Source organism: Triticum aestivum, chromosome 4B (assembly GCF_018294505.1).
Source record: "Triticum aestivum cultivar Chinese Spring chromosome 4B, IWGSC CS RefSeq v2.1, whole genome shotgun sequence".
Classification (NCBI taxonomy): domain Eukaryota; kingdom Viridiplantae; phylum Streptophyta; class Magnoliopsida; order Poales; family Poaceae; genus Triticum; species Triticum aestivum.
Window position 1 is genome coordinate 90,659,779 of NC_057804.1, and position 15,174 is coordinate 90,674,952.

The following is a 15,174-nucleotide window of genomic DNA, read 5'->3' on the forward strand; positions in this document are numbered from 1 at the left end:
AAGATATTTATCATCTTCATCTCAATGCTTTCCGTCACAATGGTTGAAAAACGACTTCAAAAGATTATAAGGTAGACAAATTCAATTCTCATTAGTAATAAATTGCATAATATCCATCCTGGCAGTAAAAAAATACACAATTTGCTCCTCCATCCTTATTTCTCAACTACTACAAAGTCTACCTTTAGGATTAAGCAATTCTTAATCCTATTCCACCATCATTTGTCTCGACAACAAAAATATCCCGTCAACATAGGGTTTGCGGCCCTTCACCGCTATCATTTACACCACTAATTGGGTCGGTACAAATACATACAAGATACTAAAATATGTCGTCGACTTAGGGTTTGTGGCTCTTCGCCGCTAAACTTAAACAATGTCTGAGTTGGTACAAATACATAGAATACACTCTTAGTAACCAGCGTAACAATGTAAAGCTTGTCTTGTAAAGTTCCCTAAGAAATTTGTCAATGTTTTCCACCAAAATTGTCAAAATACCCTTGTCATGAAAGGATTATACAATAAATCTTTGTGGAACATAAAGGGAGTACAGATGCAACTCTGGTTAATTAGTAACAAATCAACAATATCAATCCTAACACACTACAGATATTACAGAATTTTCCTCATCCATTTTTTCTTCTCAACTGCATTCAAAGGCTAGTTTCAGGATTAACATAATGATTATTGATCATCTTCCACCATCGTTTGTCGCGACGACGAAAATATCGAGTCGACATAGGGTTTGTGACGCTTCACCGCTAACCTGCTAACCTTTACACCGACAACGAGACCCATGTAGATGCCACATCACCAAGCCTACCTCCACCAACAACTAATAAGAATCTTCTAGATTCACACTAAGAGTAAAATGTTTCATGCTTTAGTGCTCAGATGCTAACTGCAATTAGGGGAAGTAAACCCAACTAAGTCACAAAGACAACAGTAACATCCACTGCCAAAAGGAGAGGAAGGAGGCTTATGGCCCACCCCACCCCCACCCCCTGTTCCATCATGCATGCATAGCTTGCCTGCCCCTCAAGTTGGTCCTTGATGCAATGTATCCGCCCCCGTTCGCCTCCCCTCCAAGCTCCCCCCAGATTTCAAACCCCACTCATAAAATTGTCTGCCCTCTCTCGCTTCCTCCGTCATCATGCTTGGCCTCTCCTCCCCCCATCCCCATCCCCATCTCCATCCATACACAGCAGCAGCGTCGCCACAGGGGATACACGAGGCACCGCCCCCGCGCACGATATCTGCTTCGCCGTCAGGGGGGATCCGCCTTTGCCGGTCTCCTCCTTTCTCCTGCGCCACCGTAAACTAATCCCATTTCGTGGCTGCTGCTGGTGGGCGGCGGAATCCAATTCGAGAGCATCGTGTTCGGAACGGGAAGTATTGATTTCTTTCCGCTGCCGTCCCCCCATTCGTGATCTTGGTATCTTTCTTGGTTGGGAGTGTTGATTTGGAGGAGAGGGTGTTCTTGGGGCAGAGGTGGATGCGTAGTACGGACATCACCAAAATGCAAGTTTCAGGATCGAAGGTACTACCTTTTTTTCTTCTTATGCTTGATTGTCCACGCTGTTGCCATATTTTAGTTTTGGTTGGTCCGTCGGTTCGTTGGCTCATGTAGCTAGGTTTGTTTATACAAATTTGCGTGGAGAAGTATGACCTTTCACCTAGTATTTCTTGCTTTGGATGGCATAGAAAAACATACCTGAATGTTTGGTTAATAGTTGAACATGATTTTCTTGTTTTCTAACAATTTTCTTCGCTCCACAGGTATTGCCACTTGCGGTGCAGTTCTTCCAAAGCAGTTGATGTGCAGTTCAGTCACAGACTCGCAGAGACTTCAGATCTGTTAAAAACCTTCAGAATCCACAAGAGTTCTCATTCATCTCAGTTCCTGGCTAGCCGCTGATCTGCACTCGCCAAAGAATAGATGGATAGCCAGTTCGGTGCACTGGAAAGAGGAGGTAGCAGGCAGAGGAGGGGCCCTGCGTTAGCCAGACCAAATACTGCAAAGAGGCATATGCAGCAGCAGAGGGCAAATGCTGCTGACAAGAAGGTTGTCATACCGAACTACTTCGGCATCGAAGCGTTCTTCGTGCTCGCCTGCCTCACCGTTTCATTGCTCATACTGCCATTGGTGCTGCCTCCATTGCCGCCGCCACCGTCACTGCTGCTGTTTGTGCCGGTCTGCTTGCTCATCCTGTTGATGGTGTTGGCCTTCATGCCGACCGATGTGCGGAGCATGGCCACCTCTTACTTGTAAATAGGCTTGCTGCGTGCTTTTTGTTTCTGATTGTGTGTTGGCATAAGATGAGTGCAATATTATGAAGCATCTTTATATCGGAATATTATGTTTTGAATGGTTTAGTTCAGTAGCTTTACACTACAGGGTACTGGTTGGTGTTTGGAAATTTTGGTGCATTGCTTAAACAAGATTGTGTAGATTTTCTGTCATGGAACCAATCTGCCGAGTAAATTAACAGCCTCTGCTATATTGGATTTACATCCACCTCACTTGACCATTTATATTAGTTCTTCTAAGTGACTATTCTCTCATGTTGACCAGCAAAGTGCACATAGTTCTTTCAAATTCATTGGTCAATGTATCCTAAATCTTATTTGTATCATGATTTGGCTTCACTCAGCAGGGCCGTCTAGTCAAATGTTTTGAAATGTCCACTTTCAGTAACGTGTTGAGGCATTTATGCATGCTTAGAACGTTATATTATGCGTCGTCAAGTTAGCTTGGTTAGATTATTATTAGGTCGATCTGCAAGTAGTTTATTGTTAGTGACAACATAATTGCAGGTTCCTCTGTGCTCCAGCAAGCTCCCAAAGAATTGTCTTGCCTTGACAGTTTCTGTCACTGTAATACTACCAGGTTGTGTCAAATGGCAATGCAATGTTGAGTGCTGACTGATTCATTTCAGAGGTTGATTCTAGCCTAAGTAAGCATGGAGGGGCTGTTTCGGTCCAAGAACGCATAATGACTGACCACAACTGGAGGGTTGCTATCACAGTAAGCAATATAAGTAGGGTTCACTATAAGAAATAGAACATGTGAGATAAATTATAAATCACAGGTTTTATATTCTCCCAGGAGCATGGACAAGGTTTGTAAGACTTTGACATTTTGTGTTATTCTGTTTTTTTTTAACTCTACAAGGCAACCTTTGAAAGTTTGTTGAGATGAAGAAATTTCAGATGGTGCCACTACCATTGCATAGTCAACAGCTGAATGTGTCCTGGCAATAAGTATTATAGCACCTCAACTGTTTATTTTATTATTTATTATTATTTTTCAACAATGATTTTGCATCCTCAGTAATATTTATATCTTAGATCGGTAGAATAATTCCCAGAAGAGAAATCAATTGAAGAGCTAAAGTTAAACTCAGTTGCAGCAAATATTCATATAGAACCTTGAAACTGAACTTTAGATGTTGATAGAACAAACACCATTATCAAAGTTCATTAAACCAAGTACATTTTCCTTTTGTAATGAAGCATAAAACGGCTCAATAAAAGGAGAAGTAAAGAAGAAGAAATGAGCCAAACTCTTATCACTTAAAACTAGAATTTAAGCCCAGCCTGGTTTGGTGTGGTCAGGGCCTTGAAGGTTGAGGGTTTTTGTGCCTGCCAATGTACAATAACCAATGGACCAAAGTGCTGCTTACATCAAGTATTGCCGGATCCCCTATTCGGCGCTTCAAGCACCCGTTACGGTGCAAACGCCCCCCCCCCCCCCCCCCCCTCCACTTGGGCTCGGCCTTTAAAAAAATCTTTCTTTGACTGCACAACCTGAGCGAGCGATCGTTTTTTTCGCTAACGACCCAGCCGATTTTATGAAGTTTATAATAGATTGCCTATTCTCAAGGCCCAGTGACTTTGTGTTCTTCTTTTTCAGCCTACATAAAACATGTCTTGGAAAAAGCCCATTTAAAGCCCTCGAGTATTTTTCTTCAGCCACTTTCCCTCAACTATCATGGGGCCAGATTATCGGAAAAAAATATTAATAATATGGGGGGGGGGGGGCATCCTACCCTCTGAAAAGCCTTTGTTTGGTAATTCTGTGGCTGATCCGCCCTCCAAATCCAAACCAGGAGACTATTTGCAGCGGTGTTGAAAATTCAGAGGGTAGGATGTCCTGAAGAATGGTTCAGGAAGCGAAATAGAAGTGAATACTTGAGAGTTGAGAGGGTTAAATGAACTTTTCACAAACAAAATGAAAATACAGCAAATTTCACACTACAACAGCTCCTATGGATCGCCTTACGCAGCCCGATCACCCACCGGCCCACCAACTGATTATAGCACCAGCACCACAACTGTCTATTTATTTATTTATTTTTGTTTTGCAACAATGATGTTGCATCCACTGTAATATTTATACCTTAGGTCAGTAGAATAATTCCCAAAGACAAATCAATTGAAGGGGTGAAGGTAAAATATAAACTCATTTGCCGCAAATATTTACATAGAGCCTTGAAACTGAACTTCAGATCTTGATAGAAAAAACACCATTATCGAAGTTCAGAAAACCATCAGCATTAGGGGTTGCTGTTGTGCCAATCTCGAGGAATCTGTAAACTGTAGTACATTTTCTGCTGTAATGAAGCATAAAACGGCTCAATAAAAGGAGAAGTAAAGAAGGAAAAGATGAGCCAAACTCTTCTCACTTAAAACTAGAATTTGAGCCCAGCCTGGTGTGGTGTGGTCAGGGCCTTGAAAGGTCGAGGGTTTTGTGGCCACCAATGTACAATAACTTTTTCTTAGGCAACCAATGTGCAATAACTGATGGACTGAGCTAAGGATTATAGATTGCCTATTAGCGTGGCCCAGTGACTTCGTGTTCTTTTCAGCCTATCATAAAAATGTCTTGAGAAAAGCCCATTTAACGCCCTCAAGTATTTTTCTTCAGCCACTTCTCCCTCCTCAATTGTCATTTGGGCCATCCCACCCTCTGAATAACCTTTGTTTGGTAATTCTGTGGCCAGACTGCCCTCCAGATCCGAACTACTCCCTCCGTCCCATAATGTAAGACGTTTTTTGACATTACACTAGTGTCAAAAAAGGTCTTACATTATGGGGCGGAGAGAGTAGGAGACTATTTGCAGCAGTATTGAATGTTCAGAAGGTAGGATGTCCCCAAGAAGAGTCGAGGAAGCGAAATCGAAGTGAATACTTGAGAGGGTTAAATGAACTCTTCACAAACAAAACGAAAATACAGCAATATTCACACTGCACCAGCTCCCATGGATCGCCTTACGCGGCCTAGTCACCCACCGGCCCACCACGTAGGCCATCCATTTTTGCATAACTTGGTTTTTTTTTAGCGGCTTCAAAACAGAGAAGAAGAAAAAAAGTCCTTTTCAAACTGAATTTGCAAACATCGCTAACTTTTTCCCAAGCACGCTGGGAAGCATGTGTTTAGGTTAAGAAGAAGGCACTAAGATGGTGCAAACGACCTAGGTTAGAATAAACATGTACTCATACTTACCACTAGTAAGGTTGCACGTGAACATTCACGTACATACAAAAAAAATCCAATTATAATAGTCAAAATTATTACTCTCTTCTAAACGCTCTTATAATTTCTTTATAGAGGGAGTACAAACGAATTTGGACTTGAAGTTTTAGGAAAGCTATAATTGAAATGAAATTAACATTTTTCCCAAAAAAAAAGAAAAATGAGAAAAATTACTTGTAATGTATTAAGTAGAAAGGCAAGGAATTCGACTACACTGCTTCATTTTTATTGTTCCTGAGCTGTTCTTCGGGCTTATGAATGCCAATGAGTTAGGCCTCCTTTGATTTGAAGGATTTTTCATAGGACAAACGCAGGAATTCTCATTCCATAGGATTTGCTACTGTAGCGATGTTTGATTTGCAGGAACAAGTATGGAGGAATACTGTTGCAATCCAGAGAAACACTGTTGGTTTCCTGTGATTTCGCATAAAGTGAAACATTGAGTCAGACCTCTTTTTTACACAAAGACCGAGGCAAGAGGGACAAAGTTGCATACCAGCGCATGGTTTCTCTACTAAATAATGCATTCCTTTGATTTCAGTTCCTGCATTTCAAACGTTCCATTTGTTTCATATTCCTATACTTTCACTGTTTTTCAATCCTCTGTTTTACAACTGCAACCCTATAGATTTCCTGTATTCTTTCTATTCCAGTGTTTTTGCAATCCTGTGAATCAAAGAAGCCCTTAATCTTTATTTGTGCCATTGCTTCGCAGTTTCCTTGTCAAGCATATGGGTAGCCTGCCTGGACCAATCATCCAGATTGGTACTTGCCAGTAACCCTCGGGGCAATATTTGGTGATGTATGGTATCGTTGAATGTCTCAATTCTCAACAACATGGAGCCTGGATCTCCAATACTCTGCATAGGTCTGATCCATCATGTGCCTCATTTGCAAGAAAGGAATAGAAAAACACTTTAGTGGAAAATCCTAGTGACATATGGCTCCAACTTTGTAACATAGTCAAACAAAATCTGTAGGAGTGAAATTAAGCATGACCAGAAAGTATCAATCACTCACACAATTAAGCACTAAGATGGTGCAAACGACCTAGGTTAGAATAAACATGTACTCCTACTTACCATGATTGTTGCCCTTGACTGGTGTCACATGCTGAGCACACGCCCAAGTTCATTCTCTTTCTCCCGCGCTGTCGAACTCGAACTCGTCACTGACCCCAACTCGCAAGCAAAAAACACCCGCAAGAATCTCCGAAGCGCGACGACGGCGACACCTATCATTTTTCCTCTCCTAACCTTTGCTTGCTTTTATTCTCTCTTTTCAGCCTCCACTACACACGATATATTCCCCCAACGCCCCCAAAATAACAACAACAATAATAATAATAATCAAAGATTGCATTATTTGTTCTCCTAAAAACAACATTTCTCTGTCACCAACGAGCTGGACTTTTCAGCTGACCAAATTTCTGAATTCTCGGTCTCTCTCTCTCTCTCTCACTCATTGTAGGGTTTCAGTTGGCATCAAGGGACAGGACATCTAAAGACCATTCACGCCCGGGCGAGGGCCCCCGTCTGAAGGCGTTCCAGTACTACCCCGACCTGTTGGCTGCAACTTGCAAGACATCCAAATGAATGAATGAATGGAGGCTGTGTCATGTCTCAGGCTCCATCAATTTTGGTTCCCGCAAATTAACTCAGGCAGGCAGTGTGTGCGTACATTCAGATGCAGCACACAGTAACAGGAACAGCCACCCATCAAGAGATTGACAGCTGAAGGAGCAGCCATCTTTCATTTGGTTTCAGTTTTATGTTTGGGAAGGAAGACAACAACAACAAACAAGGCCATATGTACGGTTTACTGAAAACTGGAGAAACATGTTCTCGACGACGCTTATATCATTTTTTTTCTGACGGTTGCAGTTCCGGTAAATACTCAACAGACGCCTCGCACAAGACACACACACAGAGACGACACACACACACACACGACACAACACAACATCTTGTACCAAAACTATATACTCTCCGAAGAGCGCCTGCAGGAGAGTCAGGGGGGGCGAGCCTCTCAGGGTGGTGCTATCATTGCGGATGTCGACAAGCAGGGTACGATGAGGATGGATGGTGGGTGCGACGCCCTTCGCTACTTGCTTGCGATGACCGATGACGATGACGGTGCCGATGCCGATGCAGTTTGAGTGCAGGTTGCGACCTTCATTCAAGTCTGAACGAGAAAACGCGGGAGGTGGTGCTCCAGGATGGCCAGCAGCTCGCTTTGCTGGGTGCCCCTGTCCACTTGCCGGCCCTCCAGCCTGCCTGCAGCCTCCACGAGCTGCCCTCTTAGCCTCTGCGGCAGAAGCCGCCCACCTGACCCGACGCACTCCCTGTACAGTGGCAGGTAGGCCATGGCGATCACCAGCTGAAGCGGGAGCTGTCTCAGGACGACCGGCGACTCACCCCTTTGCATTATCCTTGTAATGTTGACAAAGTGCTCTTGCGAAGACGCGAATCCCTTGTTGAAGGCTTCCTCTGACCACTGCTCGAGCATGAACAGCCTAAGCTTCGCATCTACAGCCTCATCAGCGCATCTTGCTATGCTGTCTGCTACAGCATATGTGGCGGCTGGGTCATTGAGGAAGTCCGACCGGAGAAGAAAATCCACACCTTGGAGGGAACCTGTGCTCCTCTCGCCAGCAGCCTTCACAATCTCGATGCTGAGTGGGGCAAGAACAAGTTGGGGGACTAGAGGCAGGAGATAGGCAGCAACTTCAACCTGGCTACTAGAGGTGGCAGCAGTAAGGGCCAGGCAAAGCTCCATGTCCCGACAGCCACGGTTCACAAACCATTCCACAACTTGAAAGCATCCACGCTCAGCTGCCCGCATTAAAGGGCCAAGGAAGGCGACAGTATTACCTTCCTCAACTAAGCACCCCATGGTTTCGAGTTTCCCGTAGTGGGCAGCAAAACCAAGGGCTAGATCCACATCAATGTCCAAGCTGTTCCTTTGAGCAATCTGAACAAAAGTGAAAACATTAAATACGTTAAATGCTGCCAATGATTGACGATACATTTGTGCCTCGAGAAAAAGAAAATTCTCTCATATGTCAGAAAGCACAAGATAAATAGGAAAACCTTCTTAAAAAGATATATATAGCTTCTAATTACGGCGTTCAAAATTTTATATACACTTTTAGAGGAAAGTGTTAATCATAAATATATTTTTAGAGGATTCTTACATATAATAGAGAAGGGAAGGAAGAAAATGATTTAATTGATATCCACAAGTGCCGCTAAATTAATATCACCACCTGCCATATTTGAAAAATGGCCTAACAATTATAAAATTTACTCTAATTTAAATAAACAAATGATAAATTTACTACCTTCATTCCAAACATACAACTCATATTTTAGGTGGGGCATGGATTAAGTTGACCATATATTAAGATGAGCAAATGTCCATGTTATCCTTGTTGTAAGCACCATTGAAATGGGGGAGAGATAGTAAAAGGAGAGTACGAGGAAAACAATATGCCTTAGAAAGGAAACTGAGGGAGTATGCAAAGCTTTGCTCATTTTTGCCTCATGCCTTATGCATAGTGAACCTACATAGCTTTCTTAATCTGGCCTGAATAGCGATGCAATACAGAAATGAGTTGCAAAAATAATCAATGTCTCCGTTTGTGCTAGCTACCTAAATAGTGTATCATACTTTCCAGGTCAAACTCTGTAATATCTTCCACCATTCTAATACGATTGATCATCCATGCAAGTAAAAGTATATAATTAGTTATTTTTTCTATATAATGGGAAGATTCACCATCTTCAATTAATATTTCAAATATTCACTTTAATCTCTTCAAAGCACTAACTCAACTTAGTTAAACAAAAAATTATGAGGCTCAGGTAAGCACGAGCTATTCCACCTAAATTGTCATGATGAACACCACATGAAGTAGGTTTCATTACAGATCTGGATGAAACCGTTATCACTCATCAGTAAGCAGTCTATAAACTGATTCATGAGAATAATTATATGGTCTACACACAATTTTTAAAGGTTCAGTCGTTTAGGTGCATGTATATTCACAATGCATTGTGCATGAAGACTGAAGCAGTTTACGCCAAATACATTCAAAGATGATGGCAAAGTTCCACAAGAAAGGTCTAATTCCCAGTCAAAAGAAAAGGTCCAGTTACTAGCAGAGGAAATAAGGTAAGCCAGAAATGTTTCAGACTTTCCATATACATGTATACAATGGGACTACTGTGTGCGCCTACATTATCTGCTTTTTGATCTCCTGAAGTAAGATGCACAACTGTGTGCACCTACATTATCTGCTCAACAGGTGTCATTAACCTAAATTGTCTCACTATGCTTTATGATCTCCTGAAGTAAGATGCACATGAGGACGATAATCTGTCATTACCTGAAGTAAGATGCGGACGAGTTCAGTGCTTCCATAGCGTGCAGCTTCAAGAAAGCATTGGTTCACATTGTCTGCGCCACCCTCTACCAACAAATCTAACAGACCTTGTATAGCAGCTGCCGAGATCCCTGCTGCCCATCCTTGGTCAAAGGTGCTTGAGAACAGTGTAAGAGGAAAGCATGCAGCATCGAAGGCCTCAGTGAAATCTTTCCCGGTAAGATCATTATCAGCAATATCCAGAAATGTCTTGAAAGCAGATAGCTGAAGCTGAACCTCAATGATTGTGCCATGGTTTCCTTTGCCCCTACTCTCCCGCACACGAGCATGTAATCCAATGCACTTCAGAGCCCATTCTGTGAACTTATGTACCTTTGCACTTGCCTCTGCCTTCAATACCTCATCGCCATGAGATTCTTGGAGGCGTTCATGCAACCTAAGAATTATTCAAAGGCGTCACAATAGTACACTATATAAGGTGTAAAGATGAATTGGAATTATCGAATTCGACACAACTAATACAATTGCAAAGCATGCGATTCAAGACAAGCTGTAACGATCAAATCCATGAATTGGAATTATCGAATTCGACACAAGTAATACAATTGCAAAGCATGTGATTCAAGACAAACTGTAACGATCATAAACCATTTTGGACAGACTTACTTTTGACCCATGAAGCTCACGGCATCGGCGAGGCTGGTCGTCCGCCCCCTGCATGCCGACACACACGATGCCAGGAACGACGTCCGGAGCGCGGCACGTGTGAAATCATTCGCACCCGCCGACACAATCCTCTTGATCAAGGCGACGATGGCATACAGCTCCTCCTTGTCGCTCAAGAACCAAATGGCATCGACCGCCACGCAGAGCACATCATTGAGTCCCTGTGCATCAGCTTTGGCCAGCAAGCCATCGGCGCACTCCCAATCATGAGCGCTCACGGCATGCTGGAACAACTGGCTGAGCTCCATCCGGTCTTGCCTTGAGAGCTTCCTCTCCTGCTGCCTGCCGGGCTCTGGCTCTCCACTCCCAAGCTCAAGGTCCAGCTCATCCCCAAAGTCGGTGCTGACTGATCTCGGCTCTTTGGCCACAGGAACATTGGAGGTCATGGAATCTCTGGGGGTCAAGGGGCACTCCTTGGAGCTGCCATTGCTGCCATCCACCTCGCCGCTCTCAGCAACAGCAGGCTCGTCCATGTCCATCGCGGAGGAAGGCAGTGGGTCCTCCAGCTTCAGGTTCTTGCTCTCCACCTCCATGTCCTTGGATCCAATCTACTCCCAAACCAACAGAGCACTTTCCAATTGGAACTCAAAGAGAAATGGAATAATTCATGAGAATTTCGATTCAGAGTGACCTCTCACCTCCAAATTCATCTTGCCCTCCACGTCCATCTCCTGCCTAATGCCCTCGATCCAACCTGCAAAATGGAAACAGGCGCGCAATTACGCAGACGAATCGAGGGGAAAAAGAAGAAACAGCTGAGGCCAACAGAGCGAATCCAACTCACCTTGAGAAAGGAAACCGAAGAGAGGAGTCGGCCGAACGGATTGGACGAAGCAGCAGCGGACGCTCACAGAATCAACCACCTACAGGAACACAAATCGGAATCGGGTGAGCGAAAGGAGGCGCGGCTGGCGCCGGGCATCGGATCCCCGGCGAGCGAACGCCTCGGAAAGCAAGAAAACGAAAAAAACAAATCGAGAGCAGGCGGCGCGGGTCCTCACCGGAGATCGACGGCCAAAGCGGAGATCTTTATTTTTGATTTTCGGTTCTTAGGGCGGGTAATCAATCAATCAGCCGGAGGACGAACGGGGAGGGAACGAGGATTTGCGGGGGTGATGGTGGTAATAATAGTATGCGGCCGGAGGTGGTGACGAGCTGCTGATGAACGAGGCGGGGGGGAGGAGCCTCGCTCGCGAGAAGCCCCTGCGACTACGGAGCCCTCCTCCTCCTCTGAGAGGGGGAAGAAGAAATACGCTCGCCTCTCTCCCTCTCTCTCTCTCTCTCTCTTTCTCTCTCTCCTCGCCTCGCCTCTCTCTCTCTCTAGCAACTTTTTTTAGGGGTGCTGGATTCGCCTCCGCTGCGTTTCTCGGCTATTTAAATCTTTTAAAAAGGGAAAACCCCAACTGAAAAGCGGGGGTGGTGCCACTTTACGCATTATTGAAACATGGTTTTATTAGAGGGGAACAAAGCCACTGCTGGCAGTACAAAATTTGTTGCTACGCACGGGGTAATTTTGCTGTTTCACCCCCCGTCCACTGACATGTGACCCTTTTTTACACATTTTACACAAAGCTTGGCCAAAGGTTTTGAGCTCGTTGCGGATGGTTTTTGTGTTGAAAGGCATGTTTGTTGTGATGATGAATCGCAATTTCTCGCTTCGACCACCTAATTGGTTTGAGCCATTTTTCAGAGATGATAATGAGGGGGTAGCTGTCGGATTGATAGTTATTTGCGCAGATCGTATGTTCGGGTTCGATTTTTGTTCAAATAAATGAGAGGAGAGATTCGCATTTACACCCTTATTTGCGTATCTGCAAATTTATGTATGTACCTATAAAATTATGTCGTTATACCTTTCTTTATATAAGTGCATAACTTGTTGTGCTAGCTAGGAGTAAAATATCTTGAAAGAAAAACTAGGAGCAAAATCCTTTTTAGCACAGTATAAACATAGATGTTCACAGACATGCACATACACTCACACCTACGAAAGCATGCATGCCCTATAAGCACCTAAGAAAGCATGTGTGTATGTGTACCTAGTGTTCTGAGAATTAAAACATGATAGCTAATTATTATTTTTGTTATCACAAGCAAAAAGAAATAAAGGTCACATTTATATATTTATATAATTTGCATATAATATCAACGACCCATCTAACAAATCTACATGTGCACACTTTGATTTTTATTTAGAACACGAATTATAACGTACACGCACACACTCACACCATCATACACACAACCCTACAGAAGTCCGGAGTTGAGTTTGGGATCTTGAAAATTAACGAAAGTCACCTTCTATTGAAAGTATAATCCACATAATGAGACACTAAAGCGTCAAACTTGGAGTTTGATCCCTTTGTGTGCTTGAGGTGCCACCACACTCTTAACTTCAACCATTGTTTCTCATGCACACTTTAATATTATGGGTAAATTATACGAATCCCATAAAGTATTTATCTTCTGATCCACCTTAAATATGGCATAAAAATGAAGTGGTAATCATGTGATATGATGTTTCCTTCCATCAATTTGTGCTTGGTCTCCTTTGGCAATTAAGGTGATGGGTTAGAATATATGGTGGAAAATATATAAATAATACACACTAGTAGTACTTGGGAGGAGACGTTTTCATGCTTTATTTCACTCTCATCAGCTCACGAAAGTGAGAGTCGTCTTCCATCAGAGGCCACCACCAAACACACGTCCCTCTCAACCTGGGACCCACCGTTTTCATTAGGTACCTTTGGAGCCCACTCCAATAATTACAATGCCTCTTTCAGAGCATCATCGTCTATGGCCAACCACAATATGGCCCCGCCTATGTTTGTTCAGAGCATGTTTAGGTATTTTTGTAGGGCGGAAAATTATTTTCTACCCCGTATAAGAATAACTAGTTAGGCGTATAAAACATAGAGTATCTTTTCACGGGTAAAAACATATAGAGTATCATGGTGACAAATGTCTAGCCCGTTGTACAAGTGGAATTCATATTTTTACTTTTGTACTACTACCCATGATTTGATTTTTAATCTTTCTTTTGCTACTAGGAAACCAAACCATAGATTGTTGCTACAAATACGGAACTAGATTAGTGGAGGTGACGTTCTCGTCGATAGCGATGCATATATGGTGACTTCGTCAATCTCAAAAGACCCGCCGACTCACTCTCTCATAGGTGCTCTGGGGTGAGTGTATATGTGCAAATATCAGCTTCTACATGTATTGTGATTCTAAAAAGAAGCTACGTATAGCAAGTTTTTACTCAGATGGATTAATGAATAATTATAGTGTCCTTGCAAAAATGTAACCAATAGTATCCATTACAAGCGTACAGGCCCTTCAAGAAAGATTAATATGTATATGCTTTACTAAAAAATGGTACTCCCATAATGTAAGACGTTTTTTGACACTAGCTAGTGTGAAAAAAACGTCCTATATTATGAGACAGAGGGAGTATTTATCATCAATGATAAAAAGTACTTTTTCCGCTTCTGCGGCAGTTGGGATATTGGGTATGTTTGAGTCCAGTTACATGGTGTTAGTGTTGTTCCTTATTCATGCAACACATTCATTTTTGTTAACTAGTACTCTTAGTGTAAAAAACATTCTTATATTATGGGACGGAGGAAGTACTATACATGTCTTATATTTTGGGACACATGAGTACAATTTTAGTAAACTAGTTGTGCAACATCTTTGATATCAGCTATCTGGAATATTGGGAAGAGACTCAACGTCAATATTTTCATGAATGAATTTGATGACATCTCATTTGTGCTCTGCTGCATCTATGATCACATTGTTACCAAAATGCTTCACGAAAAGCTCTCCCTCGATTTTGGGGTGTCCTTTTTTTTCTTCGCTTGATTGGAATGTATAGTTTTTCTTCTCGTGTATTACCTATGTTTCTGAATATTTAGAAACGGAGGGTATACTATTCATTAAAGTTTTGTGTTGTTCTTTTTTTCTTTGGTTCTTCTATTATTAAATTTGGTACAGATGGCTCTGTTGTAAATCGTTTAGACTGGCTAAAGCTATTTTTTGTCAAGAGTATGCAAATTTTGTACCATATTTTTATAGAAGGGATTTTTTTATTACAAGAAACCTAACGAGATGCAAACATCATCGTCGGTGCACCTACTCCAAGGAACTAACTAAGCTACTCTCTCACGAAATGTTGTAAACCTCCTACTCCATTCCGTGCGGCTCTCCAATCCTAAAGCTCATCTAAAATTTTGTTAGCTAAAACTCTCTAAAGCTATGTTTTAGAGAGAGCAAATAAGCCTAATTGTGCGATAGCAATGGACATTGTGAATTTGTGTTGCCTCTTATTAGATCGTAATCCCTCTATAAAGAAATATAAGATCATTTAGATCACTATAATATGATGATTAAAGATGAATAGATCAGCAGGTTTCTTGCAAAAAAAAAAGGATTAAAAGTTACTTCAAAATCATGGCGAAACAAGTTGGTTGCCTTTAGGCCACTTGCCTGGTTCAAAAAAAAAGTGGGAAAT

The 15,174-nt window shown here is 42.5% G+C and overlaps 1 protein-coding gene and 1 long non-coding RNA gene across 2 annotated transcripts; one reads left to right on the forward strand and one right to left on the reverse strand.

Annotated features, from left to right (window-relative positions):
• The first annotated feature begins 1,078 nt into the window (after nucleotides 1-1,078).
• On the forward strand, nucleotides 1,079-2,390 carry LOC123091206 (uncharacterized). The gene is made up of 2 exons (XR_006442963.1): nucleotides 1,079-1,540; nucleotides 1,780-2,390. It is a non-coding gene; the product is annotated as an uncharacterized lncRNA (long non-coding RNA).
• Nucleotides 2,391-7,337: 4,947 nt separating this feature from the next.
• Nucleotides 7,338-11,979, reverse strand: LOC123091207 (ankyrin repeat protein SKIP35). The gene is made up of 6 exons (XM_044512640.1): nucleotides 11,654-11,979; nucleotides 11,437-11,515; nucleotides 11,291-11,346; nucleotides 10,593-11,200; nucleotides 9,930-10,362; nucleotides 7,338-8,512 (listed from the first exon to the last, which is right to left on the reverse strand). Exons 3-6 carry the CDS (start codon nucleotides 11,318-11,320, stop codon nucleotides 7,718-7,720), a joined length of 1,866 nt encoding a protein of 621 aa, XP_044368575.1. The 5' UTR covers nucleotides 11,321-11,346; nucleotides 11,437-11,515; nucleotides 11,654-11,979; the 3' UTR covers nucleotides 7,338-7,717.
• Nucleotides 11,980-15,174: the final 3,195 nt, after the last annotated feature.